The sequence below is a fragment of the Delphinus delphis genome, chromosome 19 (assembly GCF_949987515.2).
Source record: "Delphinus delphis chromosome 19, mDelDel1.2, whole genome shotgun sequence".
NCBI lineage: Eukaryota > Metazoa > Chordata > Mammalia > Artiodactyla > Delphinidae > Delphinus > Delphinus delphis.
Window position 1 is genome coordinate 52,916,531 of NC_082701.1, and position 19,782 is coordinate 52,936,312.

Genomic DNA, 19,782 nt, shown 5'->3' on the forward strand with positions numbered 1-19,782 from the left:
ATGTTCTGCAATTACGTACTGGTAATGGTTGCACAACCCATAAATATACCAAAAACCGCTGAATTTTTTAAAGGGTGAATTTTATGCTATATGAATTATATCTCAGTAAAAAAAAACCTATTAAAGAATGTGGTATTGGCTATTGTGTCCACTGGGAGGCCCTGTTCACCTCCGTAGAACCTAATCTCTTTAAAAAAATTTTTTTTTCAACTTAAAAACATTAATTTATTTTTTATTGAATGAAAATTTCTTTAAATTCTACAGTGCTTTACAATTTTCACAAGTTTCACAACGTGATTTCATATAATCTCATAATAACCCTTTTTCCCTCCCACCCTTGTATTGCCCCTCCCCCTTCCCTCTCCCCACTGGTAACCACTAGTTTGTTCTCTATATCTGTGAGTCTGCTTCTTATTTGTTTTATTCACCAGTTGGTTATACTTTTTAGATTCCACATGTAAGTGATATCATACAGTATTTATCCTTCTCTGTCTGACTTATTTCACTTAGCATAATGCCCACCAAGTCCATCCATGTTGCTGCAAATGGCAAAATTTCATTCTTTTCTATGGCTGAGTAATATTCCATTATATGTATATATATATATATATATCCCATCTTCTTTATCCATTTATCTGGTGATGGACACTTAGGTTGCTTCCATACCTTGGCAATTGTAAATAATGCTGCTATGAATATTGGAGTGCCTGTATCTTTTCCAATTAGTGTTTTTGTTTTTTTTTGGATATATACCCAGGAGTGGAAATGCTGGGTCATATGGTTAGAGCTTGATCTCTTAAGGAAGAGGAAGAATAGAAGTAGGAGAAAGAAAAACAGAGATCAGAGACAGACAAATAAATCAAGCTCAACGTGAAGCTCATGTCCAGCTACTGGTTCTTCATGAGTTATGAGTAATTACACAGAGTTTCCACAGGGGGAATTAAAAAAAAATTTCACCTGCTTCTGCACCAGCATAGTTGGAAAAAAGGAAAGACAGCAGCTTCAGCGAAGACTTCTGGTACAGGCCGACCAGCGTCTCGTTCAGGGGTTCCTTGTTCTGGTCCAGCCACCCGGCAACGTTGTAGTCCACAGTGCCTGCGTAGTGGATCAGGGAGAAGTGGGCCTCAGCCTTGCCTTTGGCAGGCTTGGGCTTCTGGAAGTTGTTGGACTTGCCCAAGTGCTGGTTATACAGCTTGTTCTTGAAGGAGGTGTCTGTGGCCTTGGGGAACATGCACTCCTCTTCCAGGATGGAGAAGATGCCCATCGGCTGGAAGGAGGATAACAGACTATCCTCAGCATTTACTAGTACATCCCAATGACTCCGTCATCTGTAGGGGTCGAGGACAACTTCTTTGGTGCTGTCACTCTGTTACTAGGAACACTGGGATGTAAGTACTGTGAGAACAAGGCTGTTGGTCTGTTTGGTGCGATGACAGAACAGTGCTCGACATATGGTAGGTGCTAATTTAGTATTTGTTGAACAAAAGAGTATGGAATGAAATTGCATGTATATAAATGTAGCTCATTGTGAGGTAATAGAAAATATATATATTGGTCTCTGTCCCTGTTTCCTGGCACAGAGCTTCTGAAGCCTTTGTAATTTTCCTTAGTGATAAGGGTACTAGGGGCATCTGTTGTTCTGTTGAGGTGACTCTGGGTGCGCTCCTGGATGGGGACTGGTTACCAGAAAGACCAAGCCACGATTAGAAGCTTGGGATTTTCAGTCCTCTCCCCGCATCCTCCAGAGAGGGGAGAGGGGCTGGAAATGGAGTTAATGATCGATCGTGCCTACATGGGAAGCCTCCATAAAATCCCGATCGTAGGTGGTTCTGAGAGCTTCCGGGTTGGAGAACACATCCACATACCGATAGGGTGACACACGCCAGCCCGATGGGAACGGAAGCTCCTGCACTTGGGACCCTCCCTTGCCCCCTGTATCTCTTCATCTGGCTGTTCATCTGTATCCTTTATCATATCCTTTAATAAACTGGTAAACGTAAGTGTTTTCCTGAATTCTGTGAGCCCCTTTAGCAAATTAATTAAACCTGAGGACGGGGTTGTGGGAACGTTCGATTTGTAGCCCAGTAGGTCAGAGGTTGTAGGGCACCAGGGACCTACTGCCTGCACTTGGCATCTCTGGGTAGATAGTGTCCGAATTGACTTAAATTGTAGGACAATTGCAGAGAATTGTTGCAGAGAATTGTTGCAGAGAATTGCTTGTCGTTGTGAGGAAAAACCTCCACACACTTGGTGACCAGAAGTATCAAAAACGAAGCGTCTATGTGAGTGGTAAAGGGAGTTCACAGGAAAGAAACACGCAGTAGGAAAGAACTGGGTTTTTCCCTACGTAGGAAGGAAAAAAGCTGAGTTTTCGCCAACTTACTCACTTTTAGCAATAGATTTACCAAAAATGTAAAGTTGGATACTTAGACATAAAATCACATGAGTAATAGTTTAAGCAATAAAATCTGGGTTTCTCAGTAGCCACCCTAGGAAGATAGGCTTCCAACATGACCAGTGCTCAAAATGTGATGGGAATTCCTTTTTAAAAATGTATGGCATCTGCTTTTTTTTTTTTTTTTTTTTTGGCTGCGTTGGGTCTTCGTTGCTGCGCATGGGCTTTCTCTAGTTGCGGCGAGCGGGGGCTACTCTTTGTGGCCGTGCGTGGGCTTCTCTTGTTGTGGGGCATGGGCTCTAGGCACGCAGGCTTCTGTAGTTATGGCACGCGGGCTCTAGAGCGCAGGCTCGGTAGTTGTGGCGCACGGGCTTAGTTGCTTCGCCGCATGTGGGATCTTCCCGGACCAGGGCTCGAACCCGTGTCCCCTGCATTGGCAGGTGGATTCTTAACCACTGTGCCACCAGGGAAGCCCTTGCTTTTTTCATAGTAACATTCCTCCAGGAAGCCCACTGCTCCATGGTCCTCCTCCTGGGGTCTTTGGACAAGTCAGGTATGTATGAAATGCCCAGTCACCCCTGGGCTCCATGCACATTCTCAGGGGTAACTGAGCCCTGGAATCTTAATCACCCACACACCTCTTTAAGTGTCTGAACAGATTCTGTGTGCTTTCCAAACATTTACCCTTTCTGCACAGGGAATTCAGCTATCTGAAGGCTCAGAGCCTGGGGGAGTGGGTTTAGGGGAGCCAATCCATTAGCAGAAAAGAGAGCAAAGAGGTGGTCGTCCAACCAAGGCGGAGCTGTCCCTGGAGAGCAGCGTTTCTTTACCTTCTCGAGGAGCTCCATGCAGGCGGCCAGGTCCATCCGGTAGTCGATGAACTCCCACTCGATGCCCTCCTTCTTGTCCTCCTCCTGCTCCAGCACGAACATGTGGTGGTTGAAGAACTGCTGCAGCTTCTCATTGGTGACGTTGATGCACAGCTGCTCCAGGCTGTTGAACTGGGTATTTCGAATACCAAAGAGTTGGAGTGAGTTTGGAAAATCCAGTGGAGACTCAGCAGAGCAGACACAAAGCGGAAGGGTGATTTGAGGCTTGTCATTGATGCAAACAACTCGCGTCAAAGATCTCAAAGCCAGTGATGTCCAAGACCCCAGTGAAGTACTGCCTGGGCTGCTTGGTGTCCAGCTGCTGGTTGATGCAGGTGACCACCCACAGGAACATCTTCTCATAGACGGCTTTGGCCAGAGCGCCCACCGAATTGGTCACCTTGAAAAAACGAACATCCACTCAACCCTCAAATGAATGTTTTTATGATTGTATTAAGTTGAAACAGACAAAGTTCACGTCTTGAAAGTCAAGAGCAGCTGGAGATTGGCAATTTCATATATTTCAGTCTAATATTACATCTGTCTTGAGACATCTGCTCCGTTCCATGAGGCCTATCCCATTTACAAAGATCGTTTTCTCCCAACCTTGGTTATAACACGTGACTGTAGCCCCGGCCACACCTAATTGAACCAGAGGTGGACATTTGGTCCAAGTTGGGCTAAACAGAGTGTCTCTCCTGAGAATTTGGAATTGGGATCAAAAGATGCTGGTCTCAGTCTCAGGGTGAGGCTGGAACCACGGAGATGTAAACTTGGGAGTTCTGGGGTGGCCACGGGCAGGAGAGGTGGAGAAAGCTTACCCACCTAGTGAGAACACAACAGAGCAGGAGAGAGAAGACAGCCTGGAGCTGTCTTGCCAGAGAGGCTGCCTGGCTCCAGAGGGCTCTTCACTTCCTGGCTCCAGACCCTCATGGCACCCAAGGCGCTCCTTGAGTTACCCCTGAGGCCTGAGAATGAATCCCCGCTTCATGGTGAGGCCTGCGACCGAAAGAACTTTAGGATGGTGGTTAAAATAGCAAAATACATGAGTCATTCGGATTCAGAGCATCTCCACTATCTGCTGGACTTTTTGCCCTTTAGTGACATATTCGTTCCCAACCTTCACCCTTGGACAGCACAGGCCTTTCAGCATTTCTGCAGAATTCAGACCCATCAGGTACCCAGCTTTGTCAGCCACTGAAGGAGGAGGAGAAATGGTGTCACACAGACAGCAGCTGCTAAAACAGCCAATTAGGCCCTGGGTCCTCCTAGAAGTGTTTTGTATAATCCTTTTGGATGTTTTTATGTTTTCCTACAAGCCCCAGGCCTGGACTTGACTAATGGAGTTTCAACCCCATAATCCAGTGTCCTGGGTTTTCGAGAACTTTCACTTTGCCTTCTAGATACAATCTTTAGAAATAGGTTGATCTTGACTTACTGATATTTAAATTTCATTAAAAAACATATTGTTATGTAGTATTGTTGGAGTCTGATAATACAGCAACATGGTATATGAGTAAAGGAAGTACCATTTGGACAGTTAATATAAGTTCAGCACCTTCCTAATTTCTGCAAAGTGCCCTGCTAATAGCTGAGAGAGAAGTACGGAACCTTCACCCCACCTGCAAGTATTTGGAGATGGTCAAGCTCAGTTGAATATGGGCAATTTCATATAGTTCACTAGGAGTTCAGTTGACTTGGGGATGGACCGGGCTGCCTGCACTGAGCTCACAGAAAAGGTAAAGAAATGCTGCTTCCCAAGGACAGCTCCTCCTTGGTTGGGACCGTCGCCTCATTGCTGGTTCGGGAGCCAAGATAATAAAAATCCAGGGCAGTGTTTGTGAAGGACTTAGTAAGAGACCAGTTGTGTGTTTTACTCTTTGCTCAAACCATCCCTTCTTCCTACTTTGCCCATTTACCATTATTCTTCTGGTTACTTAAACTTGAAAGCTTGGGGTGGTCCATCCTTCTTTTTCACCCCTGACATGCAATGTTGAGAGAGGCATCTAGGTCCTGTTCATTTCACCTTAAAAATAGCTTGCATCTCTATGGTTTCTAAGACTGTAGAGTAGTAAAGTGGCAAAGAGCCTGGGTTCAAATTTAGGCTTTGCTCCTTTATGCCTCAGTCTTGCCATCTGTCAACTGGGGGACAGTGACAGTACTTATGTTACTGGGTGGCTGTGAAGCAGTCCTGGTATACAGTAAGCACTCAGCAAACTCTGACTTGGGTGGGTAGCATCATCAGAGGAGCTCAGGCCCCGGTTACAGCCACCGTTTTCCCCTTTGCCAGGCTCTTTCTGCTTCTCAACACTGCACACGTGGCTGCCAGGGCTGGAAGAGGGTGTGGGACCAGGGCTGGAAGAGGGTGTGGGACCTTGCCATGATACATATCCATATGGTCCGCCTGCGCTGAGGAGCCTGAGGCATTTTTTCCCTACATTCCACACTCTGGGTGAGCATGACTACAGATGGATTGATTCCAGGCTGTCACACATACTCCGCTGCTGCTTGGAGTGCCAGCGGCTTCTGGTGTCTATCACATACATTCTAAACCATTTATCCTGGCACTCAAGGCCTTTCCAAACTGAGGCCAAAATAATCGCTTTTTAATTCCCATCTCTTACAAATCCACTACACATATCGTCTTCTATAGCCAAAGTGGACCGCTCTCTGCTTCTCTGTCCCCATCACATCCCTTCCTTAGCCCCCTTGCTCATCATTTCTTCTGCTTAGACTGCCTGCCCCCCCACCTTTTAGGATCCTACCCATCTTTCAAAGTCCAAGTCAATGACCCCACCTCCCCCAGGAAGCCTTCCCTGACTACCCCAATCAATCAGAAGGGCTCCCTGCTCTGAACACGTTGAATTTTTCTCCTGTTACTTCCCGTGCACCATTGGGAGGACAATGCACCCGTGGGTGTACATTTCCTGTATAATTCCCTTCACTTGAGTGTGGGTGGAACCTGTGAATGTAATGAGATATCACTCCCAGGATGAGGTTACTAATCAGTTGACTTTGAGTTCATAACAAGGGAGACCATCCTGGACAAACCTAAGCGGATCAGGAGAGCCTTTATGGACAGTGATAAAGTCGTGTATATTTTCCTGGCCTTTAACTCATGGCTATCATTCCTTTTTATCAGCTGGGGTGCCAGACGCACTGCTTCATGCAGTGTGGGGATGTTATCAAAAGGTAGAATTATTAGGGATGAACCAGCCTTTGACTCTGGGAGCTTGTAAGATGAAGTGCTAGAGGCATGTGGCATGCAGGGTATATGGCGATGGGTCTGGCCGTCGGTCAGCCCCTACACTGCCCTCTACTCTGTTTCCAGGCCTGTTTGGGATGAAGGCAGAGGCAGGTGGTGAGGTCATTCAGGTGAGAGTCATGGGGAGGAAGATTTGTTCACCAGTCCTTGGTTCAGGGACAGTTCAACAGATGTAGGAGGCGGAAGAGACAGTGATAGGAGGGAGAAATTTATCTGCCACCTAAACGGGCAGCTAATTAATTCATTAATTTAGGTTAATTAATTTATTAACCTGAATTAATGGCTGCCTAACCAAGGTTCTTATTTTAGGCTCAGTGAGTAGGACAATATTCTGGATATTAATAATGATATGTAAGCACAGAAAGAAAGTGAAATTCACTCAACCATCATAAATGTCCACCCTAAAATAACAGGTCAACTGACGGTGAGAGATACTGGACAGAGATTATTCACTTATGAGATGATGCTCTTGTTTTCTAAGGAATCTCCACTAAATGATTCCTTGACCAAGTGAATGGACTTCCCCAGCGCATGTTCAAAAAGCTGTGGACAACCCAAATTCAGTTTGTATGGTTTTCCAAGAGCAGCTCTTGTGATGAACACAAGGTTTATCTCCTGTGGCCCAGTCCACACGGGAACGCAGGGGGAGAGGCAAACCTCTGTCCCCTTCCCAGATGTGGTACCTTCGGTGCCATCTGGCTCTGCCTGCACTTCCCGCTGTTTCTGCTTGAATTTCATGTTCCCGTAGTGCATCATGGCTCCTGTGAGCTTGTAGATCCCAACTTCCTCCTCTGAGCTGAGGCCCAGGATGTCAGTGTCATTCTGGGAGTTAGAAAAAAAGGACAGCCGTCACAGCAGGCCTCAGGGACCCAAATGCTGCTTTTCCCCGGCATTTTGTATAGCACGTGAGACAGCATTTACCCCAGTAAGTGGATGACAGGTGGGGTATGACAAGTTAGGGCTTAAAAACCGTGTCTTAATTGAACATGTTTGTGTGGGTGGGTGAAGATTATGGGAAGAAAATGTGAATAATCTGATTTTAATCCTTTCCCACTGTGCATAGATGTGGGCACTGTTTTCTGGATGAGAACACTGGGAAACATTGTGTGATGCTGGGAGGATGTACTTTCACGGGCCCCATACCGGAGCTTGCGAACTTTGCATTGCAACCCAGGAATTACAGTGTAGTTCAGCATGGAGATAATATAGCGCCGTAGACTATTAGAACTGGAAGGGAAGATATTTTTCAAATGAGAAAGGAGCTAGATAGGGGGCTAGGCCCTGAGAAATGGAATATTTCCTGCCATATCAGTAAACAAAGGATGTCACAGTCATCAGCGATTGCAGCCCTCCAACGATTGTGCCACCTAGCAGCCATCAAAGGGCAGCCGCTCTCCGGGTGAGCCCTGAGGAAACTCAGGATGTGAAAACACGGGATACTGGCCCCAGATGGCTGAGGTGCATATCAAAGGAGTGATTTCGGTGAGCTCAGACTCTTGCATCTTCCCACACACAGAAAAGTGCTAAATTCCTTAACTTGGGATTGCTGGTTTTCTTTAACTAACAGTAACCTTTTGATGTTCAGACTACCTGCCCTTTGTGGCAAAACTTCTGTATAACCTGGCTCCCCCCTCACCTCCTCGGGGCACTTCTCTCAGGGTTACTTGAGATGCTGCCTCCTGGGCTTGGAAGTCCTAAAAATTCCCACCAAATAAAACATAACTCTCAACTTTTAGGTTGCGAATATTTTTAAAGTCGACAGCACCATCCCTATGTTATCTCATTAAGTCCCTATGAGAACCTTATAGGTGTGCAGATTTTTTCCAAATTTCTGGGTGAAGAACTGAGGTTCTGAGGGACCTCCCTGCAGGGAGGATGTGATAAAAAGGGGACGGGAGCAGCGCTGGGTCACTTCAAAGCCTATAGCAGATGCTGATTTGATTTTATAACCGCTTGTTCTGCCACAATGGTTTTAAACTGGAAAATCCTTCTCTGGGGTATACATATGATTGTGTAGCAGGGTTTGCAGCCCAAGCCTAAGCAATGCCCAGGGGTGGAGTTGAAACATGTCTGGATGTGTCAGGTAAGCTGGCGGGACAGACCGTGGTATTGAAGCGTGAGGCACTCTTGGGGTGGCGCCCCCTTGTGGAGGAGGGAGAGTCCACGCCAGGAGCTGACAGAGGGGAGGAGAGATTCTGAGGCCCTGAATTGTATCCCATCCCAGCTGATGCCTATCTGTGTCCTAGGAACGGGCGGCTGCGGGAAACTAGAGAAAGAACTTTCTTTCGCTAAGTGCTGAAAGGAAGCAGGTGAGAGCGCGACTGCGTGGGAGCCTTCTGGAGAACGCAGTCACTCGGAGGCAACAATCCCCCTCCATCTGGCCGTAAACCATCACCCTGGAGAAGCTCCGTGGGAGGAAGGAGCAACAGAAGCCCTGACGGCAGGGATCTCTGGTGAGGACCTGAGATACTCTGGGGACTTTGAGAATTCCTTAGGAGGGCCTTTCGGGGGGGTGGGGGAGGGTGGCTGGAGGCCTTGTATCCGTCACTAACCCTCCTCCCCAGCTGGTAAAGACTGGGGAAAGCTGGTTAAGAATATATAATAGCCAGACTAATGTAAAATGAAGTTTGTTTGACCATGAACATTTTCTCCTTGCCTTAAAACAATTAGCATCACCTGGAAATGTCACAGAATGAAGGCCAGGGAGCTGGGCCCTGGGCAGGAGCCCCTGGGGTGTTGGACGAGACTGCTTTCCAAAAGCTTTTAGAGCTTCCGTGAGGGCAGAGCCAGCAGGGGTAGAGATTAATTGCACTGAGATGGGTGTATTTTCGTTAAAAATGCAAGTTCTGGGGTTGGGCAGATCCGGGTTCCGACTGTCGTTTACAAACTGTCTTCGAGCAAATTGTGTGTTTTTTTCCTAAGACTCAGCTTCTACCTTTATGAAACGGGGGTAACGGTGGTGTTGATGCCAGAGGTTTCGTCGAGGCGAAGCTCTTTTCTCAGTTCCCAGCGCGCGTAAGTGCTCAATGCACTTAGTTAATATTATAGTTATTGACCCTGGAGATACTCCCCAGAGCTAAAGGCCAGAGGCCTGACAGGTGTGTGAGCCCGAGGTGGCAGGTAGCCGGAGGAATGGAACGGCTGCTGCAGGGCGGAACTCTTTTTCTCCTGCGTTAGACTTTCCTGTATTTTCTAGATTTTCTTAAAGAGCCATGTAGATGGTTTTGTACCCTGAAACCTTCCAACAAAACCTTTAAAGACCTTATCCATGCAAACATTTACTCTAAAAAGCTGGCAAGTGGAACTGAAGGCCTATTTTGGAGAACTTTCTGTATTCCCATTTCTGGAATCTTCTGAAATGGAACCAAGTGGGGGAGGGGTGTGATCTGTACTAATTCTCTGAGCTCTTGGGTCTAATCGCTGAGCATCCCTGCATCCCAGCTGCCTCCTGAGATCATGGGTACCTCTCAGTTCATAAATTCAACAATTCCTTACTTAATTAAATAAACACACAAAATACATCAGTGGCCAACAGTTCCTCACTGTCGTCAATAGTGGCCACGGTGACCTCTCCTTGGCTCACAAAGGGGACGTCAAAGGGGTAGGTTGAAATGAGAAGCAGGTCTGTGAAGCAGAAGGATCCCTTTAGCATCTTATGCACAACTGACTCTACGTTTTTTTCCGATGTGATCGATTTGGAAGATGAAAATGAAAACCAAGGAACTTACCGATAAGTTCCGGCTTCTTGTTTGACATGATTTGGTAAAAAATATGATAGCTTCTCTCACGGGATAACTGAAATGTCACCCTGGATTTTTCTAAGAGATCTGAGGTAACAAAAAACGATGTGATTTTAGGGTCCCCAGGAGATGCCTCTGTGGCCAAGTCCAAGGTGCCAGATAGAGTGTTTGGACTCACAGGTTTCAATGTCTGCTGACGCCAGCTTTCCTGTGGCCCCAAAGTGAATGCGAATGAGCTTCCCCCGTCCAAAGACAGATTGAAAAACAGTTATTTTCTTTATATGGTACTGTAGCCAGCTTCTGTTAGGTACTACTGAGGATGGGTGGGATGGGTGGGATGTGTCGGGTCATGGAGGAGGTGATGCCAGAAGCATGAGGTCTTTCCTCCTCTCTGTTTGCTTGGCATCTGGTCCCCACGCCGGCTTAGCTAAGACTCAGGTAGCTCTGCCCAAAGCACCTGGCCCTGTTCCTACAGCTCTGAGGATGCCTGCAGGCTCCCTCTCAAGTCTCTGTTCGGGACTACCTCGCACCTGTCTGTCTCCTTGGTCTTTATCCCGCTCAAACTCTTTATAACACCTTTGAACTGACAACCTGGTTGGACTATCTGACTTTTTTTTTGCCTCTGAATGTTACTTCTGAGATTTCTTGCCTCAGTTTTCCTTACTACTTACTACATGCAAACCTAGCTCCCAGGCCAGGCCTCCTGGCTCCCAAAAGACCCACTCAGCCCTTGGGTTCCCCCAATCTCGGGGAGTGAGAGGTGAAATTACATATAGTATATGTGTGCGTGTGTATACTCCCTTCTTACATCACCCGCTTAATTGGTCGCTACCACCCTGTGAGCCAATATGAGGGCAAAAATATTGCCTTGCTTGTTCACCCACAGACCCTGGAATGTAGTACGTACTCAGTAGTTTTCTCAGTATTTTCTGAATGAAGCCTAAGAAGAATTAATGAAGAATTAATGAAGGACCAGTGGAGGTTGATGTGAATTATGTGTTCGCTCTTCAGGAGTTCTAGCTGCTGAATGGAAATGCCTCTGGGTACCTGCTCTACTGGCCGGTGAAATTAGATAGGAGACTGGATACTTGTTTATTTGCCAGTGTCGGAAGGAAATGCCTCTTTGGTTGAGCTAAACCTAAGTGAAACGTTGAAGGATGGGACGTATCCTTCAATATCTCTAGTATCAACTTCTTCCCAAGTTTTGAGCTCTGCTGCCTCCACCAGGTTTTCCCTCCTCCCAGCACCCCCTGACCTGGAGAAGGTCAGAGCTGCTATACTAACTTCACACTATGTTTTTCATGGTTAATAAGTCAGTGGATACTGTTCAACGGACTTAGGTATTTTAAAATGCTTCCACCTGAAGAGACCAATTTTAGCACAGAGAAGTCATTTTGTACTTGTGGAATTTGAATCTGGAATCATTGTACCTTCAGGATGCTCTGAGGCGATGCTGGTTAGTTAGGGAAGGACAGCTAAATCTTCCTTCGGCTGGGAACAAGACAAAATGTTCTTTGAAGGGTTATCAGAATATCCCGGTATAGTCAGTCTACTTGGGGGTAGACTAAGGCCAGGTATATCCTAGTTTATGTGGCCATTTTTCATATGCAGCATTGGAGGAGAGGGTTTTCTTTCTGGGGGTCATTGACAATTGGACTGAGTCTTACGCATCTCGAGGAGTTGTCGTTCCTCACGGTCTTGGCCTTTCTAAAGGCCTCCAGGAGGGGGTTGGCCTGGATGATCTGGTCTTCCAGGGTTCCCTAATAATAAGTGAGAAGAGGAAAAGAGAGGACTTTGGACGTCTTCTGAAGTAACTTCCCAGTGACTCAAAAGTGTGGATGCTCTGGGAAGGGCCCAGGGAGGGATGTCGCCCGGCTCAGGCTGGTGGCAGGTACAGTTGTGCTGAGTACCCACAGGCCCATCCCCACCCCACCCAAGGAGGCTTCAAGGTCCCATCGTAGAAGGGGTCTTAGCACAGCATCAAAGTGGCTTCTGGCCACACCAGATTCCAGGTTGGAGCACTACCTGCTACATCTCAATCTCCCAGACGGCCTTTCTTCTCTGATAACATTTTATTATAAATCATGGATTTGTAAAATATAGACCTCTGTTCCTGCATGCACCAGGACCCATTTATATAGATATTCGGGTTCAGAAGTAGAAATAGACGGTGAGCAATGAAAGTGACCCATATGATAGAAACAGTGGTTCTCAAAAAAATTTTTAAGTTGCATAAAATATTTTGTGAAAATTATTACGTAGAAATCCACTTATAGAAAGCAGAGTTTTCACCTTCCCCCCCTTCCCCACATGAGTGCTTGCCTTTCTGACGTCAGAGCTGTCCAGCCCAGTGGTTCTCGAAGTGTGATCCCTGGACCGGCAGCATGAACAATGGGAACACGACAGAAATGCAACATGCCAGGATTTTGAACATGAGAGAGGAATTTCAGTCAGAAATTCTGGGCCTGGGGACCAGCAATCGGTTGTTAACGAGCCCTCCTGGTGATTCTGATGTGCACTCCAGCTTGAGAACCACTGGCCTAAACCATTCCTTCTCCAAAGGAGGCTGTGGAGTTGCTCAAGGTCACTCGGCTGCTGTTGATGGAGCTGGTGCTAGAGCCTGAGTCCACGAGGTGGAGCCATTTCCCGCCTTGCCCCGTAAACACCCCCTGGGGCAGGACCTCGTGCTGTGCATCTCTGCTGGGCACAAAGCCCTGCAAACACTTGGTGCTCACCTGGGAGTTAAGGTATACTTATTCCAGCAAGCCTTCCAGGTGCAGGAAGCTGCTCACCTGCATCTTGCCCGGCCGCTGCTCCTTCCTCTTCTCCCCAGTGACCGCAATTGTTGCAAAGTACTGGACGACACGCTGTGTGTTCACTGTCTTCCCAGCCCCGGATTTTCCGCTGTTGATTTAAAAGTAAGTGAGAGGGACTTCCCCGCTGGTCCAGCGGTAAAGAATCCGGCTTGCAATGCAAGGGACGCAGGTTCGATCCCTGGCCAGGGAACTAAGATCCCACATGCCGTGGGGCAACCAAGCCCGCACGCCATAACTACTGAGCTTGCGCGCCTCAATTAGAGCCCACGTGCCACAACTACAGAGCCCACGCACTCTGGAGCCTGCGTGCCACAACTAGAGAAGAGGAAACCCGCACGCCACAACTAGAGAGAAGCCTGTGCGCCACAACGAAGAGCCCACGTGCCCCAACAAAAGATCCCGAGTGCTGCAACTAAGACCCGACGCACCCAAAAATAAATAAAATAAAGTAAAATAAAATAAAGTGAGATACACAAACATAGGGAACAGACTTGTAATTGCCAAGGGGACCAAGGAAAGGGGGAATGGAGGACAAATGGATTGAGAGTTTAGGATTAGTAGATGCAAACTATTATATATAGAATGCATAACCACCAAGGTCCTACTGCATTGCACAGGGAACTATATTCAATACCTTGTGATAAAACGTAATGGAAAAGAATATGAAAAGGAATATATATAACTGAATCACTTTGCTGTACAGCAGAAACTAATACAGCATTGTAAACCAGCTATACTTCAATAAAATATTTTTTTTTTAAAAAGTAAGTGAGGTAAAGGAGAGCAGAAGGAATGGACAGCCCCTTCCAAGTCATCATGGCAAAAACAGTTTACTCACGTGAGGAGGATGGACTCGTTGTCTCGATCTAGAAAAGCAGAAGGAAGCAGGATGGAGTAAATAAACAACATATAGGCAGGATATACAAATCAGGCAACATTGGGGGTAGACAGAGCCCATGAGTCCTAGTTCTGGCTTCGCCATTAACTAGTGGTGTGATGATTTGGTCATGTCTAGTCTTCTCGGAGACAATTTGGGCAGATTTCCCAAATGCTGGATGTGTAATGTGGGCAGCATGGGAAGTGAACGGTGAGTCCCACAGTGTGAAAGTTATTCACGTTCACAGATCTTTACCTCCTCTCTAGCACTTTCTTATCTCCCTTTTCAACAAAGAAAGCAAGTCTCAGACTTAGAACTTGTAAGAAGCCACGGCTTCTAAGTAGAATTTCTGGACACTGGTTTGTTGTCATTGCATTTTTCTGTCACCTTTACTTTCTACTTGTGGATAGTGACCGCGGTTTTCCATTGACAAGAGTGTTATAGGTTGAATTGTGTTCCCCCCAACAAATTAATATGTTGAGGCCCTAACTAACCCCCAGTACCTCAAAATGTGACCTTATTTGGAAATAGGGTCATGGCAGATGTAATTAGTTAAGATGAGGTCATACTGGGGTAGGTGGGCCCCTAATCCAATATGACTGGTGTCCTTATAAAAACACAAATTTGGAGACAGGTGAGAACACAATGTGAAGATGAAATTGCAGATCAAGGTGATGATTCTATAAGCCAAGGGATGCCAAAGCTGGCCAGCAAACCGTTGGAAGCTGGGAGCGTGGCCTGGAACACATTCTCCCTCTCGGCCCTCAGAAGGAACCAACCCTGCTGACACCTTGATCTCAGACTCCCAGGCTCCAGAGCTGTTGTCACAATGCATTTCTGTTGCTTAGGCCACCCAGTGTGTAGTACTTGGTTACGGCAGTCCTAAGAAACTAATACTAATAGTGATATTATTCTTCCTTTTTTTAAAAAAATAGTTTTCCTCCGGATCAAAGGGCAGATTTGTTCGGTTCCTATTTTATTTTTATTTTTGGCCACGCCGCGTGGCAAGGGGGGTCTTAGTTCCCTGAGCAGGTATCGAATCCGTGTCCCCTGCAGTGGAAGCACAGAGTCTTAACCATTGGACCGCCAGGGAAGTCCCTATTCTTCCTTTTTGAAATGGACGGAACTTCAGTCACTATAAGGAAGGATTTTAAATATGCAGAAATGGCCAGGATCGCGAATGTGAAATTGGCATGGCTGAAGTTTGGGCAACATTGCCCTGGATGACTTTTAAACATCTTCAGAGCTCAGATACTTGCTTCTACTTCTTCTCTCTGCACCAAGTCAAATCAGGTGAAAGTTGAACAGACTGAAGTGATGTTAGGCATGACAGGGTGACGGTATTACCACATCTCTGCTATTTCATCCGCTATTCTGGGAATTTAAGGAGGAGAAAGAGGGAGCCTGAGAAAACAGGTGAAGGGAAGTTGCTGTGCCCATTTCTCCAACTTTGCTTTCCTAAGTGGCTACTAATATAGTCTCTCTTCCAAGTGTGTTCATGTTGGGGGTTTCTTTGGAGGTGGGGACAGCGTCCTTGTGCTCCACGTCCACCCCCAGAGAAGCATGTACTTAGCGTGGCTTCAAGAACCGTGACTGGTAATGGAAGATGCTGTGCCCCTGGCTTTCCATCCTGACATCCTCTGCATCTCCTGAGGTCACTTTGGTCATGGCACCATTTGGATGACCAAAGCCTGTAAAGGGCTCGAGTAATGAACTAAGAACCAGTACAGGTAAAGGACTTGAATACTTCACTAAAACTATTCTTTTTAATATGCATTAAAGAAATGACTCACCAGTCAGCATGAACTGATAGGTGTTGTCAGAGATGGAGAAGAGGTGGGGCGGGGCCTCCTGGCGCTTTTTGCCTCTGTAGGCCGTCACCACCTCGGGGTTGTACACCGGCAGCCGCTTGTAGGGGTTGACGGTGACACAGAAGAGGCCCGAGTAGGTCTGAGAAAATCAGAAAATTCAACCTATGGTTGTTGATTTTACTCAGAGAAGGGAATGGAATGAAGAGGGGTTGAAGGGCACTCACATAGATCATCCAGGCTGCGTGAGGCTCTTTGAGGTTGTACAGCACTGCTGGCTCGTGCAGGTGGGTCATCATGGCCATGTCCTCGATCTTGTCAAACTTGGGAGGGTTCATGGGGAACACCTGTTCACTGTTCAGAGTGAGTGTCTGGATATTGAGAGGAAAATCACGTGATGAGTGGGAGAGCCGATGTGGTGAGCTACCAGCGTGGTGAAAACGGTGAGATAGTGTGGTGAGATTACCCCATTACCGTGGCTAACTTTATGGATCATTTCTGGGCCCAGAGATGATCCGTAAATAACTGTTCCTGATAAATCTAAGTCTGGTCAAAGTGTGTAACCAATTCTGGTCTGATGCCCCCACGTCAGCGTGCCATTCTGTGTGCCAGAAGTGGGTTAGAGGTGTGCAACGTCAGAGAGCCCTTCAGCCTCAGGGTGGCCGGTGGGACTCAGCATGGCCAAGGCCCACGGCAGCTTGCCTCTGTTTACCCCATTTGCTATGAGTGCTGCAATGAGCTCAAGCTTGGAATATTGGAAAAAACTCTTCCAGTGTATTCTGTGCATCTCCACCTCAATACCTCTGCTCATGTGGGTCCCTTTGTCTGGAATATATCTACATTGAAATTACATCTAGCAACCTGCAAAGCTCTTCTTAAGTGCCACCTCTTCCATGACCTGTTTCTGCTCTCCCCTGTCTTTTCAAGGCTTCCAGAATTCCTTGCACCGCTGCTCTAATAGTTAAAACACTTGGACTTGAAGCATGGTCCATGGCTGAACAGTATTTTGAGACTATTACCTAATTTCCCCCTCTCTGCTTTCCCTTCCCTTTAAGCATACAACTGGCACTCCATTACTCAGGAAAGGTAGAAAATAGGGCATAAAAGTAAGAGAGCCTGTAAGCCTTTCTAGCGTTTGTTTTCCAAAAGCCCAAATCCTTAGGAGAGCTTTGAGGGTTTTACCGAAAAGATAAAAGGGAGATTTGTTGATATGGACCAAATCTCTTGAGGAAAGGAAGCCCTTCTGCCCCACTGCCCTAAACTAGAGAGAGAGAGAGAGAGACCCAAAATAGCATAAGGGAGATGGAATCTGTGTGTCCTGAAGATTCAGAAACTGGGGCTTGTTTCTTAGCACATCCTTCAGGGGGGCAGTGACACCCCACGTGGTATTACTGAAAACGTGGCATGGCTCTGGGGAGGGGACTCCAATAGTAACTCCAGAAAATTTATTTCCGGCCCTGTGAAAAGAGGCTGACACCAGAGGTTAAGTTTAATAATAACATCATCATCATCATCATCTGTCTCGTATGCTTGAATTTGTGAACTGCGATTCATACCCACCATGTACTCTTTTTTTAAAAAATTATTTTATTTATTTATTTTTGGCTGTGTTGGGTCTTCCTTGCTGCACACGGGCTTTTCTCCAGTTGTGGTGAGCGGTGCGCGGTCTTCTCATTGTCATGGCTTCTCTTGTTGCAGAGCACAGGCTCTAGAGCGCAGGCTCAGTAGTTGTGGCGCACGGGCTTAGTCGCTCCGCGGCATGTGGGATCTTCTGGGCCCAGGGATTGACCCCATGTCCCCTGCATCGGCAGGCAGATTCTTAATCTCTGTGCCACCAGGGAAGTCCCCATACCCACCGTGTACTCTTGATTCCTACACTAGATGATAAACTTTGGGGAAGCAGGACTGAGATGTGCTCACATTTGCAAAGTGATAGACACGGTGACCTAGACATGATGGGTGTCCAGTAAGTGTTGAATTGAATGGTGCTCTGTAATTCTCTGCATTAAATTAGGCATTGCCTCCGGAGCTCCCTCTGTAAGTCACTCTGTAGCCTAGAGAGTTCTATTCGGTATATTCGCCCATCCAGCAGCAATCTGTATCAGTCTCTCCCTTAAGCAGTCCAAACGCTTCCACCACCACCTTCCCCTTTCTCCAAAGCAAACATCATAAAAACTCTCAAAGCCCAAGTCCTCGAAGGAAAGAGCCAGAGCAGAGGTACGTGCCATGGCAGTTTTTACCTGCGGCTTCACTCAGAGGAGGTCAATGGGAGGCTTGTTCTGTCTTCAGATTCCTGTGGACCAGCATGCAATTTCTACTATTCTACTCCAAAGGAAAAGGAGGATGCCCATGTTAGCAAGGACATCTGAGATCAACACTTACCTGGTCGTCGAGGGTCTTGACTGTGACTTTGTCATCTTCCTTGCTCTGGATCATACCTTTCACATAAAATTCCTTATCATCCACTGCAAAGCAAGCCTTCTTAGAATCAAATGGGCGATTTTGAGCCTCGATTCTCTCCTCCTCTGATTTCCGCGGGTAGGGAGCTGCTTCTCCAAAAATGACCATCTCTGCATCAGAGCTCGTGACTGCAGGGGCTGGGAAGACCAGGGCTGCTGAGTCTGGAGCTTTGGGGAGCTCCATCCTGTTATTTCCATTCAGACAGGGGGCCAGATTCAAAAGTTCCTGGGATTAACCTACGTTCTGAGGAATCCAGGACCTGGTATAGGGGCCTAGAGTGGGCAAGTGGGGGTGAGCTAAAGGGGATATTTTACTCAAAGAAAAAGGTTTGAGGGGACATCTCTTAGTCCAGCTCCAGGTGTGGAAGTCTAAACCAATTAGAGGAAGCCAAGCTGAGCCTAATAAAGGAGGCCTCAGAAAATACTTCCTTAATCACACGTCACATGTGAGCCTCATGAGCTCGGTGGCATTCCCACATCTTAAGGGTGTCTGAAAAGAATTATTGGAATGTTGATAATTCCTAGTAGAAAGTTCAGCTAGCCCAGTGAAAAGTAAAGACTTGAACATAAAGTACTGCCACACTTGTTTAGCCAATTACAGGCGACAAGGTGATAGGAGACATTATGGCCTAGTGCAATGGTTCCAAACTTTAATATGCACCAGAATTACCTGGAGAGCTTGTTTAAACACAGGTTTCTGGGCCTCACCCCCAGAGCTTCTGATTCAGTAGGTATGGGATGTTGCCTGAGAATATGCATTTCTAGCAAGTTCCTAGGCAATGGAACTTGTGTGTGGTCCTTGTGATCCTTGAACATGTTGCATCAGCATCACCGAGGAGTTGTTAGACATTCGGAATCTCAGAACCACCCCGCATTACAAAACCAGAATCTGCACTTTAACAAGATCTCCAGGTGATTTCTAGGCATCGTAGAGTTGAGAAATCCTGGGCTTAAGGCAGGGGTCTCCAAACTTTAGTTATGTGTAGCAGTGTCAGGGTGTGACAGTGTTTAATTAAACACCTGCTTTAGAACTCACTGCTTAGCGTGTGTGTGTGTGTGTGTGTGCGTGTGCGTGTATTTATGTATCTTTCTGCCTCTCTCTCTCTGTCCACCCTCCCGCTCATCCCTCCCATCACTTCTTTCCAAACCATCCCCTTTCACAGACCTTCTCTTTATGTGTTTTCCTTGCTTAGAAGCTAGAAATTTTGGCTTAAAGTCCCGGCACTGAACTTGGTCAAACCACTTACCTTCTTTGGGCCACTAATTTCACTTAAAATGAAGAAGCAAGCCTAGCTCATTTCTAAGGCCCCTGCAGGTTGTGTGACCTTTCTGGTTCCTTCTCCTCATCTGCATTTGCTTTCCCTGTTCCCTCTGGGCCTCTTCCCGCATCCTTTCTGACCCTCTACTTCTTTTCCCCACAACTCTCCCCCTTCTCCCTTTCTTTCTTTGCTTTTTCTTTTACATACATTCTTCTGTAAGTGACCATAAAATGGAGTTCAATTACACACATGTATCCCCATATCTCTCTTAAGAAGTAGTTCATATGTTTTGAA

The 19,782-nt window shown here is 46.7% G+C and overlaps 1 protein-coding gene across 1 annotated transcript in view; it reads right to left on the minus strand.

The window, feature by feature from the left end:
* The window catches only part of LOC132414267 (myosin-13-like), a 42,735-nt gene extending 24,322 nt beyond the window's left edge, over positions 1 to 18,413 (minus strand). Inside the window, 14 exon segments of the mRNA XM_069540067.1 lie at positions 952 to 1,267; positions 3,226 to 3,396; positions 3,515 to 3,664; positions 4,340 to 4,461; positions 7,213 to 7,351; positions 10,050 to 10,153; positions 10,258 to 10,356; positions 10,448 to 10,513; positions 11,939 to 12,029; positions 13,062 to 13,173; positions 13,924 to 13,951; positions 15,756 to 15,912; positions 15,998 to 16,141; positions 18,153 to 18,413. Of these exon segments, the coding sequence (XP_069396168.1) occupies positions 952 to 1,267; positions 3,226 to 3,396; positions 3,515 to 3,664; positions 4,340 to 4,461; positions 7,213 to 7,351; positions 10,050 to 10,153; positions 10,258 to 10,356; positions 10,448 to 10,513; positions 11,939 to 12,029; positions 13,062 to 13,173; positions 13,924 to 13,951; positions 15,756 to 15,912; positions 15,998 to 16,141; positions 18,153 to 18,413 (1,960 nt within the window).
* Between the last annotated feature and the right edge of the window lie 1,369 nt (positions 18,414 to 19,782).